The sequence below is a fragment of the Thunnus albacares genome, chromosome 20, assembly GCF_914725855.1.
Source record: "Thunnus albacares chromosome 20, fThuAlb1.1, whole genome shotgun sequence".
Taxonomy (NCBI): Eukaryota; Metazoa; Chordata; class Actinopteri; order Scombriformes; family Scombridae; genus Thunnus; species Thunnus albacares.
In genome coordinates this window covers 18,905,281-18,922,735 of record NC_058125.1, presented here as the reverse complement: position 1 = coordinate 18,922,735, position 17,455 = coordinate 18,905,281, and the positions used below count along the sequence as shown (strand labels likewise).

General features: G+C 41.2%; 2 protein-coding genes and 1 pseudogene across 19 annotated transcripts in view; 2 read left to right on the top strand and 1 right to left on the bottom strand.

The window, feature by feature from the left end:
* Positions 1–3,329, top strand: part of LOC122971067 (neurotrypsin-like) — a 30,897-nt gene extending 27,568 nt beyond the window's left edge. For both annotated transcript variants that reach the window (XM_044337512.1, XM_044337513.1), the window contains exon 14: positions 665–3,329. In XM_044337512.1, the coding sequence (XP_044193447.1) occupies positions 665–1,257 (593 nt within the window). In that variant the 3' untranslated portion in view covers positions 1,258–3,329. The remainder of the gene's footprint in view (positions 1–664) is intronic.
* A 611-nt stretch (positions 3,330–3,940) lies between these two features.
* Positions 3,941–7,901, top strand: LOC122971072 (annotated as a pseudogene).
* A 1,349-nt stretch (positions 7,902–9,250) lies between these two features.
* LOC122971069 (calcium/calmodulin-dependent protein kinase type II subunit gamma) overlaps positions 9,251–17,455 on the bottom strand; it is a 40,731-nt gene continuing 32,526 nt past the window's right edge. For 9 of the 17 annotated variants that reach the window (XM_044337521.1, XM_044337526.1, XM_044337527.1 and 6 more), the window contains 4 exons: positions 14,852–14,927; positions 14,562–14,656; positions 13,427–13,663; positions 9,251–11,998 (listed from right to left, as the gene is read on the bottom strand). In XM_044337521.1, coding sequence (XP_044193456.1) covers positions 13,431–13,663; positions 14,562–14,656; positions 14,852–14,927 — 404 coding nt within the window. In that variant the 3' untranslated portion in view covers positions 9,251–11,998; positions 13,427–13,430. Of the gene's footprint in view, positions 11,999–13,426; positions 13,664–14,561; positions 14,657–14,851; positions 14,928–16,635; positions 16,777–17,455 lie in introns of all 17 variants that reach the window. The other 8 variants (XM_044337514.1, XM_044337519.1, XM_044337517.1 and 5 more) reach the window with 1 other exon arrangement.

Genomic DNA, 17,455 nt, shown 5'->3' with positions numbered 1-17,455 from the left:
CTACAAAAACAAAAACAAATTATAGCACTGTGACACTTACGTCAGAATTTTTTAAATGCTCATATCTATGAAATCACACACAACAACAACAAGAACAATGACATTGCAAACGACTCTTTTTGCCATAAATTTTCATCAGATTTACTTTATAAATAAATATTATAATATATTTAAAGGTTAGAATTTGACCTTGTGGCAGGTTTTGGCTGCTTGTCTCAAATGTTACATCAATGAGTAGTTCATAAAAATATAAGAATAACCTCTTATAATTGTAAATGTTGTCTTAATAAAGTAACTTTGACTTTCAAACTTTGATTCAGGGCATGTAGGGCTGCAACTAATGAATACTTTCATGACTGAAATCTGTTCATTATTATTTTTGATATTTATTTTTTGATGTTTTTTGATCATTTATAAGATGTCAGAAAATAGTGAAAAATGCCCATCATTAGTTAAATATATTCAATTTGCAGTGATATATATATAAAAAAAAATCAAACAATTATCTGTTTTAAGAAGCTAGAACCAGCAAATGTTGACATATTTGCTTGATAATTGATTAAACGAGTAATCGATTATCAAAATTATTGCTGATTAATTTCCTGTTGATGGACTGGTCATCTAATTCCACCTCTTTCATCATCTCGTCTGCCCTCTCTTCTAGACTCAGTTCTTGCATCCTGGGTCCCTCTGATGTCGTCATGGCAATGTAAGAAGCGCTATGGCGACAGCTTCTCCAGCCACGGCACCCTGTGTGCCGGCAGTCCTCCAGACACCAGCCTCCTCCATGGCGACAGTTGTCAGGGCAACTCTGGAGGCGGCCTGGTCTGCCTCGGTGAGGCAGGTCGATGGGTCCTTACCGGGGTTGTTGCCGGGGGTTACGGCTGCTCTGACCCCTCCTCTCCTGCGCTCTACACGAGGGTGAGCCGCTTCAGGAGCTGGATCGACGAGGTCATCAACGCACGAGCGCATCGAGAGGAGCGAGCAAAGACAAATGAAGATCTGACGCACGTTGACAATGACCTAACACACACCCGTGAGGAGCGCACGCACAGCGAGAGCAAGGATAAAAACCTCCACGTGCACGGCAAACACACACACGAGCAACAACAACAACACAAGAATGTGGAAATCAACGAGATTAAACACACACACACTCATCATTCACACACTAATCAACACGTCAACACACACACCAAGAGTTCGCGTACCCACCATGTAGGGGACGCTGACACAAACACGCAAATTCTGGTCTGATTGAGGCCGTGCCATTGGCTTACCATCTGTGCCATGTGACCGCCAGAGGAGGAGGAGGAAGAGGAGGAGGGAGAGTTAAAGGAAGACGAAAGCAAACTTTAAAAAGCAAAAGAAAAGAAAGACGCTCCTAACTTAGTCAGTACAAAACGGCCGTCTCTCTGTGCTCATTTCAAATCTGAACTTAGTGTTGTGAATCCCAAGTGTTTGCGGTTGCTAATCGTCGGATGAGTACAGCAGTGTGGGCAGATCTTCCTGAGCTGCCAGGATGACAGAGTGTGTGGGTGATTTGTGGTGCTTACATGTGAGTTGCAGCCTGTTAAGAAGCAGAAACAACGACTGAAGGATCTGCGTCGTTTAGGTTCGAGCCCTGCAGATTTATCAGCATGCTGATCAGGGCCTTTCACTGATACTGAAAATCAAAAAATCAGCATGGCATGTATTTTAAGGACAATAGTGTTAGCATAAAAAATATCTGGAGGTTATGGTCACACGAGAATCTATGCTAAAAAATCACCTAACTCACCTATTCACCTTCTGTGCAAGCTGTTAGAAGATTTCTGTTAAGTGACAAAAATCAACAAACTAACCACCAGAACATCCAGTATAAACGCTGACTGTATATCATTACCGTCCCTCTAAGATTATTAATGTAGAAGAACCTCAAACATCCTGCATCAGGTGACGCTCGTCCCAAGTTAAGTTTTGATAGAAACTCAGATGTGGGTGATGTTGCTTTTTCAAACAGGGCTCGTCTCAACCTTTACTGGTGAAATTGCTGTTGTTTATTTAGACCCATGACTAAGCTACTTAAAGTTTGGGCCGTACCAGTGTTTTTACTTTTTTTTTTAGGTATTTATTACTAATGATGTATACTTGCTGTTGTGTTACAGGCTGGCTTGTTTGCACTTAAACATTGTGTCATGAGTGTCGTACTCTTCTCGAAAGTATTCCTTTCTTTCCAGGAAGTAATTGGTTTCCGTTTGTTTCTGTGCAATATGGAAATCAATTAGCTTAGACTCTTGGAACAGGTTGAGCAGCATATTTCCTCACAATAAATGTTAAATCAGCATTTATTTTTGTCAAAGTTTGACTATTGTTGAGTGTGTTCAGATCAATTAAACTGCATTACCCCGCAACAATAATGGACGGAAAAAATCTTGCAGACGTGATGTTTGCTGTGATGGATGACGCAACTCAAGCAGGTTTAAGGAGTCTGCTAATTGATTTCTACTCTGAGTAGAAAACAAAAGAAACAATGGCTGCCTGCAACGTAGAAAAAATGTTTAAATATCTGAAACACAATAACATCAGTCGTTATATGAAGTATATATACGCTGTAGTAAAGGAGCTAAAACTTGCAAAAACACTGGTATGGTCCTTTAAAAACTGTACAGGACAGTTCTCTCCTTTCAAAGCCATCTGAAGCTGACTGTCGGGTCCTAATTAAATATCTTTTTGTACTGAATCCAGCAGTTGGCTCTAGATAGATAGATGAGTAGGCAGATAGACGGATAGATAGCTACTATTCCTGAGTTTAGATAGTATGTGTACTGCTTCATTCTTGACTGAATTAGATAGCCAAACTGTTGAAGTTAAATGTTGTCTGTTCTGTTGTTCTCTGAGCAGATGTGTGATTTTAACCAGAAGATGGCGACATTGCTCTATTTTCACAGAGCCTCTAGTTGGATAATGCGGCTCTGACGGTTCTTTTTATACTGTTGCTATAAGTGTTCGGACTTGACTTGTGCTTGGTGTGCTGTGAATCATTGTGTCGTGACGCATCTTGTAAACCTGCAACTGCTGTTTCTCCAACATGGACATGTCCGATGCCTGTTGTTATAATCCTGTACATAAACTCGAGCCTGTCACTACTCCTCCCTGAGACTTGATGTTTTGCCATGCAGGTCCTGTAGGTTCATGTAAATACTGTGTGTCTCTGGCTGGACAGTGAGGGAGCAGCGTAAAGTGTTTAAGGTGTAGGCCTACTTTATCTGTGTTAAACCCATCAGCTGTTCCTCAGTGTAATGTGCTAAATCATGGTTGAGTATTAAACATATACTTAGTGAAAACAAGTCATCAGTGTTGTTTCTCTTCTCTGTTGTTTTTCCTACAAGCTCATTCAACTTCCAAGTAGTCAATAATAAGCTTTTATTAACAGTGTTTTCCCTTAAGTCCAAACATGCCAAATAATGGTAATTAAATGGTAATCTGCAGTTCATTTCAGTTTTTATACCCTTTTTGCACAATTTGGATTCAGCTTGGAGACAATGTTTATGTCTGTGTTTACAAAAATGTGTTGGAGGAAATAAGCAAAACACTGAATCCCTTCTGTTTTTCATCATAATATGAGTCGGGTATTTATTTGATCAAATAGAAAGACTCTTAAAAGCCTTTTTTGCTGTCAAATACATGGATTTTTGTAAGTTATATGTATAAAAGATTGCTTACAAAACCTTAATTGCTTCCAAGAAAAAAAAAAAAAAGAGTAAATCTGCTAAGCTGCTGCTCTCAGTCACCCATGAGCCATGTTAATCTTTTCTTTTGTTTGGATGGGTTCCCCTCTGAAAAAAAGGGGGGATCAGAGGAAACCCTCGTTGCAGTGGATTGGCTAGTACTGATTGAAAACCGTAAAAAAGGGATTTGATATGAGCATAAATGAGTCAGCTTTTGGGATATAGCTGACTAGTTATAAATGAATCTGGTTGAAAGTAGGTTTAGTTGCTAAAGGTTTCTATAAAATGGGACAACAGCAGTTGGTGTTAGCTCGTCCTTTGAAGGGTTAATTCACATCTGTCTAAAACTGGATCTACAGCATAGCAGTGTGAGGGGTGGCAGGACTGTCACACAAGGAAGATATTCAGAGTTAAGATGATGGACTAAAGAGAAACATGACATCTGAATGGAGGTAATTGCTGCACCATTGTTTAATTGAAGCTAGCGGAGCACGTGGATGGGAAGTAATCACACCCTCAGGTGAGAAAGACTGAAGACATCTGTGCGTGCTGGTAAATATGTGCTTCTTTTTTATGTTGCCAGATAATAAGTTTGTATGTGCACCTTTAACCCAGAGTGTGCAATCCAATGACAAAATACAGTTAGTCTAAATTAATCTGGCTTATTCAATGTGTCAGAGTATTAGAGGGGAGAGAAAACACAAGCTCACATATTGGTCGGTTGGAGAGATGAAAAACAAATGCTGACATATTTTTCCAGGAAGTAATGTTTGTGGTTTACGTAATGTTGCAGGCATGTCTTCCTGCAGCAGTCTCTTGTGTGAAGAACAGTTTCAGTGCTCAATCTGCCTGGAGGTCTTCACTGAACCCGTGTCCATCTCATGCGGCCACAACTTCTGCAAGGCCTGTATCAGCAGATACTGGGACAACAGCAGCCAATGCCAGTGTCCACTCTGCAAGGAGACGTTCACGAGGAGTCAAAAACCAATACGACAATCCGAGAAGTCTTTGATGAATCGGTTGCGGAGCATGGAGGTGAGGCCTTCGACATCTGCATTTTGAGGAAACCGAAGGCCGCAAAGTTCTGCTTTAAGTGTCTGACATTTTTCTGTGAAATCCAACTCGGGCCTCACCACAGAGGCCTGAAGAGACACACATTACTCGACCCTGAGGTCAAACTGGACAACAGGATCTGCAAGAAGCACAATGTCTGCAGGACGGACAAAGAGTGTGTTTGCCAGTTCTGCATCAGCGAAGAGCACACCGCCCACAACATTGTTCCACTGGAGGCAGAGTGTGACGAGATAAAGATCCTTCTCAGAGAGACGGAGCTTGAAGTACGACAGATGATCCAGGAGAAGCTGCAGAGGGTCCAAGAGGTCAAATACCTGGTGGAGCTCAGCGAGAGGGACACCCAGAAGGACACATCTGATTGTGCGCAGGTGTTCACCGCTCTCATCGCCTCGATTGAGAGGAGCCAATCAGAGCTCATTTGGGAGATTAAAAGAAGCAGAGAGCAATTGAGAGGATGGCCGAGGGCTTCATTAAAGCTCTTGAGCAAGACATTAGTGCACTACAGCGCAGATGCACAGAGCTGGAGCAGCTCTTACACACAGACGACCCTTTCCGTGTCCTCCAGAGATCATCGTCGCTGTCCAACCCTCCACACATGAATAATCACCAAGAGTTCATCATCCAGAGCAGCCAGTATGAGCAGAATAACAGGAAATCTTTGCGGAGTGCCATCTCTGAACTCCAAGAGACTGCAAGGGGAGAACTTTCCGACTTAGAAGGCAAGTTCAACAAAGAAATGGAGAAGTTCCCCGATCAGAGGTTGAAGTGGATTCGGCACTACGCTGTGGATGTAACTCTGGACCCCGACGTGGCACACTCACCATCTCCGATGATGGGAAGGAGGCGAGGGAAGGAAAGTGGCAGAAGAAACCTTTTAACCAGAAAAGATTCACAGGGTTATTGGGTGCGTCAGTCGTAGCAAAGGAAGGATACTCCTCGGGGAGATTTTACTTTGAGGTGCAAGAGGAAGGGAAGAACAAATGGGCCATCGAAGTCGTTAGAGAGTCTGTAGACCAGAAGTAACTGTATCCGATATCAACTGAACGTGGATACTGGACATAGAGCTGGGAGACGGGTATAAGGCCAACACTGCTCCCCCTGTCCTCCTCTACCCACAGAAGCTGAGGAAGGTCGGGGTGTTTGTGGATTACGAGGAGGGAAAGGTCGCCTTTTATGATACCGAGGGCAAGTCTCATATCTACTCATTCATTGGCTACAACTTTACTGAAAAACTGTGCCCATACTTATACTGCGGCATTGATGATAGTGCTCCATTGGTGATAATCCTTGTAAATCTTGAGGACTAGGACTGTAAAGGGATACATCTACGACCTCTAGTTTGTTTGTTCCCACTGAAAAAAAACAAAACGTCGCAAATATATAGTGTGGTCTTTACAAAGTGCTAACAACTGCTGGGCACTGTAGTGTTTTAGCAAACGTTACTCAAACAGGAGTAAATAGTGCATTTGCTGGGAACCATTTTCAGCCGCAGCTCAAAAACTGTAATGAGTATTCACAGTAGCAGGTCAGTGTGTTAGGGTTTGAGTGCAACAACGGGGCACATTTATGTGTTTTAATAAGTGTAAAAACAATGGCACTCAATGGCACAGAGGAATAATCTACATTTGGTTACACAGAAAATACTTTTTTGTTGATTTGTTGACAATAAGGAAAATACAGAAGCTGTTCCTCAGTTTTTTTTGAAAACAACTTAACTGCTTGCGGAGGAAACTCTCAAATGTTGCATGCTTCAGTAGCTCTGCTGTGATGTTTACTGAGATCCTTTGTTGTTTTTCTTTCACTTCTGATTCAAAACACTTACACAATATCACTGTAAGAAAAAGGAGAGTTGATGAATGTTCGGTTGTGACAAATGTGTTTTTATTAATGAAACTTGTTAAATTTCTTTAGACTTAAGAGATGATGACGTCTGTCAAGTTGAACAGATTTAAGTTTCAATCTCAATGCTGAACTAAGACATACATCCACTACAACAAAAGGTTTATGTTTATTATTGTGCCTCTTTTGTGACACTTACACGACTCTAATGAAAATCCTTTACAGACAGCGATTCTCAGGCTCAAATAGCACGTCTGCCAAATGTTATAGACCACTGTACTGAACTATATTAGACCCAGTTTTGTGAAAACCACATATTTATGAAACCAAAGACCTCAGTCATCAATCATCAACATCTAAGAAGTCCTAATGCTGTAAATTGTTGCCGTCATAAACTAGAGTTCTCTCCACATTGAGAAAGTCTGCAGACTTCATAAAAGATAAGAGATTCACTGTTTTTGAAGCCAGACCTCATTGAAAAAAAAACAGTAAATGTCGTCTTCTGAAAAGGAAAGTTCACATGACGACATGGTTACATTTGTGATGGAAAGAAGGCTGGAAAAATAAATAAAAGCTGATAGATGATGTGATGATGATGATGGTTTGTGATGATTTGATAAAATTAAGTGTGAGGTTTCCGTTTCCCAAAGACTATTTTTAATGCTTTTCAATGACCACATTGAGCAAGAGCTATTGATAAGCCTGTGCTATGTGATATCATAACAAATATTTGGATTAGCTCTGTGTACTTGTCCTTTAAGATCTCAACAAAGTCAAAAGTAATTTACATTCAGCAGTCGTTCTGGGTCAGCTTTTCTCCTCATTTCATTGACACGAAGAGTCGAAGGTCAGAGAAAGCTAACAAGACACATTCCCTCAAGAGTTTCTGCCTTTTCGTGTCTTTGAGAAAGTAAGTGTCAAAGTTAACCAACTGCTGAGCTCTCCTCATTAATCACACAGAAAGCAGAGGAACCAGAGGGAGCTGTCCTACATCCCAGGGACACACACACAGACAGATCCTTAATATAACTGGGACCATCATAAATAACACCACAAAATCGTTTTTAAATAAGGCTGCTGCATTACTCAACACTTCACTGTGCTCGATACGGCTAAAATAGGAACACTGCAAGCAAGACAGAGGAAAGGCCGGAGTGGTGAGACGGGGACGATGCACGAGCTGTTGAGTGGCCGGTGGTGATTGTTTTATCCTGTATGTTAAAGGTGTACTATGCAGGATTTGTTGCTGTTTGTAAACACGCAGCATTCAAAGTTGGCCCCTCCTCCCCGGCTCAGCAAGAGAGAGAGAGAGAGCAGCAGTGGTCGAGCGAGCTAGAGAGTGAATGAAGAGTGGTAGCGAGAACGAAGCAGTGAATCAGATAAATAAAATATTTTCTGATTGTTTCATGGCGGTTACATTCTAATGCACAAATAAACACGCCAACACCTCGGCGCAACTGGAGGTGCTGCGTTGCCAGATTTTGTGTGAACGAAGAGCTTCATGTCTACTGTGGCCTCTCTGCTCTGCGTGTGTGCGGCTCAGCCCCGCCCTCGGTCAAGCAGACACACAGACAGAGAGCAGAGCGGAGCGGAGCAGAGGAGACACAGAGACAGTGATGTAATCTAGTCGCTATGCTACAAGTCCCGACCTCACACCCTGCTTGCTGTTATTGGCTGGGGGCTACACACCCACTGCCCAAACTGTCTTGAACACAGCAAAATAATAAGGAAATACAGGCAGAGAGAAGAGTCTCTGTAGATAAATACACTGCCACACACTGCTAGTGAGTCATATGTGATGATTGAGAAGGATTACTTTTGTATGAGCCTATACATTTTCTTTTTTTTTTTTTAGGAAAATCCTGCATAGTATACCTTTAATGGCCTGGAGGCTATGCAGTGTTATTTAGGGCTTAATCTGAATTTGTTACGTGATGACAGACAAGTATGGAGGGCAAATATTATGCCAGCTGTGATGCCGGGTGGTGTTCAGAGCAACCAGCTGACCACAGAAACATGTTATGGTTTAATTGTGGAAAGATCCAGAGCTGGTTTATTTCACTCGGCTCAAATCAAAACCAGTATCCTCATGTCAAATGTCATCTGAGACACACTAGTTTCCTTTTCCTATAATTGGACATGAGACTACATGGGTAGATATTCAGCGTGACTAATCAATTTTGCAGTGTTATATAATCTGTAACATGTGCTGCATCTCTATGAGCTCCAAATTTGGTGATTTCCGGTTGAGACTGCTGCTGCTGCTGCTGATGATGATGAAAAAGAGTCTCAAAATCTGAAAAAGCAGAGTGATAAGGCCAAAAACAGGTTTGCTATGTATCGCTAATATTTCATTTCAGGGATACATTTTTTCCAGACAGCAGGTATGCAGCACCAGACAAGTGTTAAAGATCATCAGTCCAGAAACTGTGGTATTAAAAAGCACCCGGGGTAAACACAAAACTGTTTTGGCAGGTTGTTAGGTCCAGGAATGGATGGAGCGCATTTCCAGGGAGTAGATGCCTTTCCAATAAGATATTCATTGGAGAAGGGACAAAAAAAACTAAGTCGAACATGGGAGAGATGGCAACAAACATTAAGAAATAAACGAGTCAAGAGAGGCAAACCAGTGCTGAAATAGTATTTTTATTAAATACTTTCAAGATCCAAGTTTGAAGAATAACAAAGCTATGATGAAGACCAACTAACACTCAGACAAACACTTGATAGTCGTCAATTCATGGTTGTATTTCATTGTACATCATGATCATGCAAAAAAACTCCAGCATCCATGTGAAGGCTGGGGGAGAAAGCGCAGCCCAATATTATATCATTACAACGCAGGGAAAAAACGGTAACATCGAGGGCCTCATACCAAGCTACGGCTCCTGAATCCTTTTTTTTTTAAATTTTTTTTTTTTTTTATTATTTTTAAATTTTGCAGTTTTTTAAAATATTTTGTCATGTCACCTATTCAACATTCTGGATGGAGGAAATTTTTATTTCAAAAGATGCAAATATCATATATTAACACTAGCTCCATCCTTATTCAGGTAGGTACATGGTAGAAATGCGTAACTGAAACATGCATATAACTAGGTCTCCCGCTCTGGTTCGACAGTGTAGGTCACAGAAACCTGCACACCCACACCAAATCATTCTCTCTCTCTCTGGCTTTCGAAACTCCTCTCAACTGAGCAGGCACGATTTAAAACCACCAAGGGTAGATTACATTTATAAATAATTTAGTCCTGATCAATCCATGATCATTCAATCTGTAATTTTGTGTTGTCTTTACTTCCTCCCTCTTTTCCCTTTTTTTTTTAAAATTCTTCTTTTTTTTTTTTATCTTCTCTGTGTTGCGAGGGAGAGTGCAGAACTCCAGCTTGGCAGATCGGCATATTACCAAACGACAAGTTAACAGCAACAGCGACGACAACAAATTAAAACTTAAACCAGTAACACGGGAACAGAGAAACAACAGAGAGAGGTACAAATAAACATCTCAAGAGCAAGGACTCGTGGGGAACACGGAGGGGGGGGGGGGAGGAGATATCTGGGGGGGGTTTAAGATACGACTGTCGCGGATGGATGGAGACAATTAAGCAGCACAGCGAGGGTGGTGCCGTGGTCACACAGCAGTGGTGCAGATATGTTACAAAGCCTAAACACACCACCAGGCGTGTGTGTGTGTGTGTGTGTGTGTGTGCATATGATATGAAGAGACGGCTCACAGCATTGTGGGATCAGGATTTTTAAGGACACTATGATGGAGGTCTTCATATTTAAAAAGTTGTTGGGCAGAGGGGAGGGGAGGGGGGTCAAACTATTTTCAACCTGTTATTTCTTTTTATTCCCCGTCTCCAAAAACAGTCTTACGGCCATGGGACTAGAGCTGGTAGCCGACACAAGTGTGTATTCACGTGTTTTATATTCTTGAGGTCAAGAGCTACCAATATTTTTAAGGAAGTATTTTAAGGAGGCAAATCGAGATAGGTGTTGGAAAAGGTTGCTCCTAAATTAGATCGGGGTCACAGAGGTCATGAGATAGTTCCCATGCCCAGGTGCACAGGATGAGTGTCTCTTAGATACATGTACATATAATACACTTTTCTACATATATCTATACATACACTGTATTTACACAGTGATTATAAACAAACCAGACCCTTGCAGAAAGCAGAGAAAAGGAGAGGGGAAGGTAGGTTTTTAAAAGGGAATGGTTAAAGAGAGAAAAAGGGGGCGGGAGGAGGGGGAAGGACAAATGAGGGAGAGGCGGCAGGCAAACATGCAAAACGCAGACGCCTTTTCCCGGCTCGCTCACTCCCTCCACTGCATACAGACACAAACAGAACATGTTACACGCGCAGATAGCTTTAAACTTGCACAATAAAATCCCTCTTTTTAAAAACTCAGCTGCTTTAAAAAGGAGCCTCAAATATAGGATCAGTCAGACAACAAAAAAAAAAAAAAAAAAAAAAAAAAGACAAAAAAAAAAAGAGGCTCCGGTTATTCACAGGAACGCAAACGGAACAGGACGCTAAAAACACAACAAAAACGCATAACTTCAAATCAGGCCCCCCCTCCCCTCCCCTCCCCACTCACCCCAAACAACACCATTTTCCATTCTCTTGGAAAACAAGCACACAAACAAAAACACATAAACACATAAAAAGCCTAAAGTTCTACACTTTGGTGCTTCATGTTTTTGATATCAGGTTTCTCTCGTCATCAAGTTCTCTGACTGAGCCCACTTGATTTTTTTTTTTTTTTTTTTTTCCCCTCTAGAACGCTGATTGGGAAAAATCTCCCTACATCTTTTACATCAACGTCCGGGTAACAAGCACAACACTTTCTACCCGGTAATCCCTAGAATGCCAAAATGTGTCCAAAATCTCAGCTGCTAACTTCACACTCCTCTCTGTTCCTCCCTTATTAGATAGTGAATATAAATGCTTGGTTGGGTTTTGGTGGTTTCTGGTACATCTAGTCATAATTTACACAGTATATTCATAACTCATACTCATAAACTGTCACAAGTTCAACTGTAAATCCTCTCCTCCCCCAGGACGTCTCATCTTGCGCGGGCAGAAAAAAGATGGCTGCCAGGGGAGGGATAGAGGGCAAAGACGCGCCCTCCAATCAGGCGCCAGATGCATGCATCATCCCATGGGGGCGGTGTCTTGTGTTCAGCCGGCCCCCAGCAGGTCAAAGGAGGGACAGGATTGGTTGGTAACGTGGAGAGGGATGCGATCTCGCCCGTCCGGGCTCCTGGCACTAGCCAATCCACGCAGAGGACGTGCCTCTTAAACACGCTCGCTGAAAAAAACTGCCCCCCAAAACACACACTCCAGTAGACTGGAGGCTCAGGACCACTGGGGGGGGGGAGAAGAGGACGGACATATTAGTTTTTTTGGCAGTTCACCAGTGGGCTGAAATTAACCCAGTGCTTTTAAAAAAGGATGATTCCAACTTTAACTTCTATCGCTAACAATAACTTTGTACTCACCAAGTTCATTGAGAGATCTGGGAATGGAGTGATATCAGGGCTGCAACTAACCATTATTTTCATTGTCGATTAATCTGCTGGTTATTTTCTTGATTCATCGATTAATGATTTAGTCAAGAGAAATGTTAAAAAATGGCATTCGCAATTTCTCAGAGGCCAATTTGCAGTCAAAAACAGCCAAAAACCAAAAAGATATTAAATTTAGTGTTAGAAACAGCAAATAATTACATTTGAGAAGCTGGAAGCAGAGAATTTGTGTAATTTTTGCTTGAAAAATGACTGAAACGATTAATCAATCATCGACTAAGACATGAAACCACCATGTAAGCCAAACTGTAAAATGACTAATAGTGTGTCTGTTGTAAATATTGTCCACAGTACTGCAATGACAGATCTGCTGGTTAAACTTTAACCTTCAGTGTTTGCAGTAACAGTTTTCCTGTCCAAACATGGATTATTACCACCGCTACGGGAGTGTTTAATTCATTTGTTCTGTTTAGATCATTTGACTAAACTGTTTACTGGATTGATCATCTTACCACTTGTGTTTTGAGCTCCATCTTGACTGAAATGTCGTCATGATCTCAGCGGTTCACGTGGTGAGTTAAATGTTATTATTACCGATAGAAACAACGGCAAAAAATTACGTAATTGAGTCGTAATAAACCAGAATCAGAATCAAATAAAAACAATAGAGAAAATCAAGAGTCACCGCTGTCAAAAATTAAACAGCAGTATTGATTGGACTTTCAGTGCAGGGACTCACACTAGACAACAACTTAATCTGTTATTGATGCTTTCTGACGCTGTTAAAAAGGTTTGATTACAGCAGTAATATTTCTAAACAAGGGATTAAAACAGGCCTGTATTGATCTATATGATTGGTTTTCTTAACACAAAATGTAAATGTTTAAGTCAAACTCTTCATAGAAGATGTAGTGGATATACTTCATATTTATGTGATTGCAGCTTTTAAACAAATTGTACTTCAGATGATGTTACAGGTCGGTGTAGTTCCAGTAGATTAGGTTGTCAAAATCCACTAAAATTTCACTTGTGTTACTTCACATTATGTGATTAAAATTTGTTCCAAATTAATCTGATGGCAGGAAGTTTTTACTTGTAGAAAACTGGACAATGCAGATGAAAATTGGTGCAGTCACTGTGTTGCTCTTCAGCACATTCCTCCCAGTGTCCTGAGTCTGAAACGTGTTTTGTTCCACTTGTGTGAAACTATATCTGTGTGTGTGTGTGTGTGTGTGTGTGTGTGTGTGTGTGTGTGTGCGCTGAATACCTGATCACTGTAGTGGTGCAGCAGGAGCTCCTGAGCAGTGGAAGTGAACATTGAGCCACTTTCCATCGCGACGATGCCACACCCTGGTCTCCTCTGACTGGCTGGAACGAGGGCGGCCCGTGGAGTCCACAAACTGTGTGAGTCGGATGTAGGCGATGCACGCCGCATCCTCGCCGATCAGGTGCACGTGTGGGTTGAGCAGGGTGGTGTGCACTGGCTTGCTGTTCTTACTCAGCACTGGAGGGATGAAGAAAGAGAAACGATGTGTTCACAGTCATCTTTAAATACCAGAAAGAGGCGTTTTGTTTAGTTCACATCTAGTGGCTGTTCAAGCCAAATGAGAGAAACATGAAGCTACAACTACAATCTTTGTGTGATTCTGAAGGCTGCAGTATAGGTGCCACTAAAGATTATTTTCATTATTGATGATCTGCTGACTATTTTTGCGGAAAAAAAGGCATTCAGAATTTTTCAGAACCCACGATGACGTCTTCAATCAGCTTGTTTTGTCTTACAAACGGTCCAAAACCTTAAGATATTCAATTAACTGTCAAATATGACCAAATAAAACAGTAAATCATCACATTTGAGACACTGGCATCAAAGAACATTTTGCATTTTTGCTTGAAAAATGACTGAAATGATTCATCAATTATTCAAATAGCTGCAGATTAATTTTCTTTCAATCAACAAATCGATTAATCGACTGATTGTTGCAGTTCTGTTCAAATACTAAAATTCAAAACACTCAAATTACTGAAGAAAAACAGAAAAAGGTGGAAAAAGTAGAACAACAACAACTAGAAGTAGAGCTGAAACACTTGATTCATTGATTACTTGATCGACAGAAAATTCTTCTGCAACAATTCTGATAATCAATCAACCATTTGTTATTAATCAAGGAAAAAATCCAGAAGAAACTGCTGGTTTCAGCCTTTCAAATGTGAAGATTTCCTGCTTTATGCTGAGAATAGTTAAGAACGATAGCTAGTAGTGAACCGTAACCACGTTGAGACATTCAGATGCTGTCAGGAATGATGTCAGCCGAAAAGAAAAATCATAAATGTACAGTTTCTGGTGATCCTCATTCTGTATTCTGAGCGGATTGAAATAAATGTACCAGGTGGAGACTCACAGTTTTCAAAGTAGAACTTGTGAAAGTCCATTCCCTCCACCAGGTTCCCCAGGGCCTCTGGTTCAAAAGAGGTGAGTCCAGGATCACAAATCCTCCTGAGAAAGAGCAACAAGAAAGAAAAGCAGAAAGAGGAAAAGGAGTAAGAGTGAGAGAAAAGACATTAGAGCAGAGAAACAGAGTCTTGGAGCAAAAGTAAAGACAACTCAAATAAATTCTGTTCTGCTATTTCACTTCATGCAAAAAACAAAAGAACTCTGCTGCTTTCATCACACACATGCAGTCATACTCACGTGTAGGCATCGAAATCTCCGTTGTTGATTGCTTCAATCAGTTGCTCTGTTATCTTGATGATCTCCTGTTTACGAGCTACAGAAAGAACGAGAGACAAAGAGACAAACAGATGGTGAATGATGAGCAGAACGAGAAGTCGGTTAGAAGGTGAGAAACAATTAACTATGTGGGGATTTCTCTTGATGACATTTTCTCTCATCGCTTCGGCTCCTGCCTGCCTTCAGGCTCTCTGTGCGTCTGTGGCTACAGCGAAACACTCGTCTTTAACCTCAACACTCGGCCCGAAGCAGCTTCCTGGCTGCGGCTCGGCCTCATCGCTGTCTGACGCTTTGCTCGTCACCTTCTGTACGACACGAAAACTGACTCCTCTCTACTGCACGAGCACACGCTGCCGCCAAAACAACACACTAACTTATGCTTGTAAACACCGTAAGCTCAGTTTGACAAAAATGAACTCAAGGTCCACTTAGTAGCTTCTTCTGAAGCTTTCAACAGCATCTTCCTGTAATAATCACCATCAGGTGACCTAAGTATGTTGGTCTGGTAATGTCAACTGACCTATCTCCATGACAACTGAGAAAACTCATCGAAGTCTGACAGGTTTGTTCACTGAGCCAACTATCCGCTGAGGAAGACAGCAAGATGTGACTGAAAGCTCCAAAAAAAAAGTTCAGTTTCAAGCTCAACCATAAGCTTTATTTTGCAACTAAATGGCGTGATATAAACTTGTATTGTATTGATGCCTTCTTCTGACCAGGTTTACCGTCTAGTGATATTTTAGACTGTACTTGTTGTCAATAAATCCCATGAAAAGACTAAAACATTCATCAATTTATCCTACTAACATCCATCACATGTGCATCCAAATCTAGATATACTGTAGCTCACTATAGCACTCCACTGTTGTCTAAAAACTATTAAAACACATAAATGAGCAACACTGTTTGACATTCTCCTTCATTACGTAGTTTATTTTTAATCAACCCCATATTTCCTTCAGTATCAAGTGTGTTTTAATCCACGGCTGAAAATAGTCCCTAACAAATGCACTGTTTACTCCTGTTTGAGTAGTAGTTGCTAAATTTGATTTGTTGACAATAAGACATGGGCGTTATCCTTTAACAAGTCACTTGATCAAGTGATTAGCCCTGAAATCTTATTGTAGAAACATTCCAGCCACCCGTAATTGGTTTGTGATGCATGCGGGGTGATCAGTCTCATTTCAAGATGCTTCTAAGTCTTGAAACAAGGGTGCAGCTCACGATTATTCTCTTGATTAATCTTTTGGTCTGCAGAATGTCAAAAAAATAGTGAAAAATGACCGTTATATCATTTCTGACGTCTTGTTTTGTCTGATTAACAGTCTAAAACCCAAAGACTGTTTGTTAACTGTCTTGTTTGACAAAGACAAATGTTAAATTACATTTGAGAAGGTGACACCGGCAAATTTCTGGCATTTTCGCTTAAAAAAAAAAAAAAAAGACTAAACTGATGAATTGATTGTCAAAATAGTTGCTGTTTCATTTTCTGCCGACTGACTAATTGATTAATCTTTGCAGCTCTTCTTGAAACTTAAAGTGAACAAGAAAAAAAAAAAAGTGTCTCAAATGAGACTCTTAACACCTGACTAAATGACTTATGATGTCATGACATCATTTACGGCCTGTTTTCCCTCATTCCTGGGAAAACTGCCATTTGAGAGATGCGAGGTTTTAGTGTGCAACGGCTAGTGAGTAGACAGCAGGGGGAAAGCTGAGGTCAGTTAGTGCAGATGTGTTCTTACTCTGCTTAGTGTTGCTTTTAGCAGCGACAGTGTTGCTCCCTAGTGGAGCGGCAGGCATGGAGGACTGTGAGAGCTCAGAGTCGGGGCAGGAGCTGTTGCCTGTGCTGTTCCATGCCATGCGCTTTACGTCATGCGGTGGAACTGAAACACATAACGGATGGTCAACATACAAAACACACACACACACACATAAACGTGTGGATGGACAACAGACAAGATGACAGAAATGTACATGTGATCATCCGCACACGTCATGCAGTTTAAAAAAAAAACAAAAAAAAACTGAACACGACAAATCTGATGTGGGTTAGTACGCAGTGTAATTAGAAATAAACAACACTCAGAGTTAGTGTGGCTTTATGACAGACATGCAGATGGGTGACATGAGGACAGGATGGCAGCTGGAAGCAAGATCAGTGCGGCTCTGATCGTGATGCTGTGTGATGTGGAAGTCACTTAACTGCCTGCTCTGCTCACATCTACTCTACTCTTAATGCTCATATACATTCACAAAGCATCCTCTGATGAACTGCAGCACCCAGCAAAGAGGATCAAAGCCACTGTTTGTTATTAGCTCATGTTATGCCTGTGGGGGGAAACTTAGCATGTTTAGGAAGGAAAGGAACAAAAAAAAAAAGGACACAGGAAAGGAGAAGAGAGAGGAGAGAGAGAGGTGGAGAGTTTTAGACTAGTGCAGGTGTGTCTAAGGAGAGGAGATTTCTTAGGAGATGAGAAGAACGGTGTATTAGAGAGAAATGGATAATAGATTACAGAGGAGATGAAATAACAACGATGGAGGATAAAGAGAACGGAGGAGAAA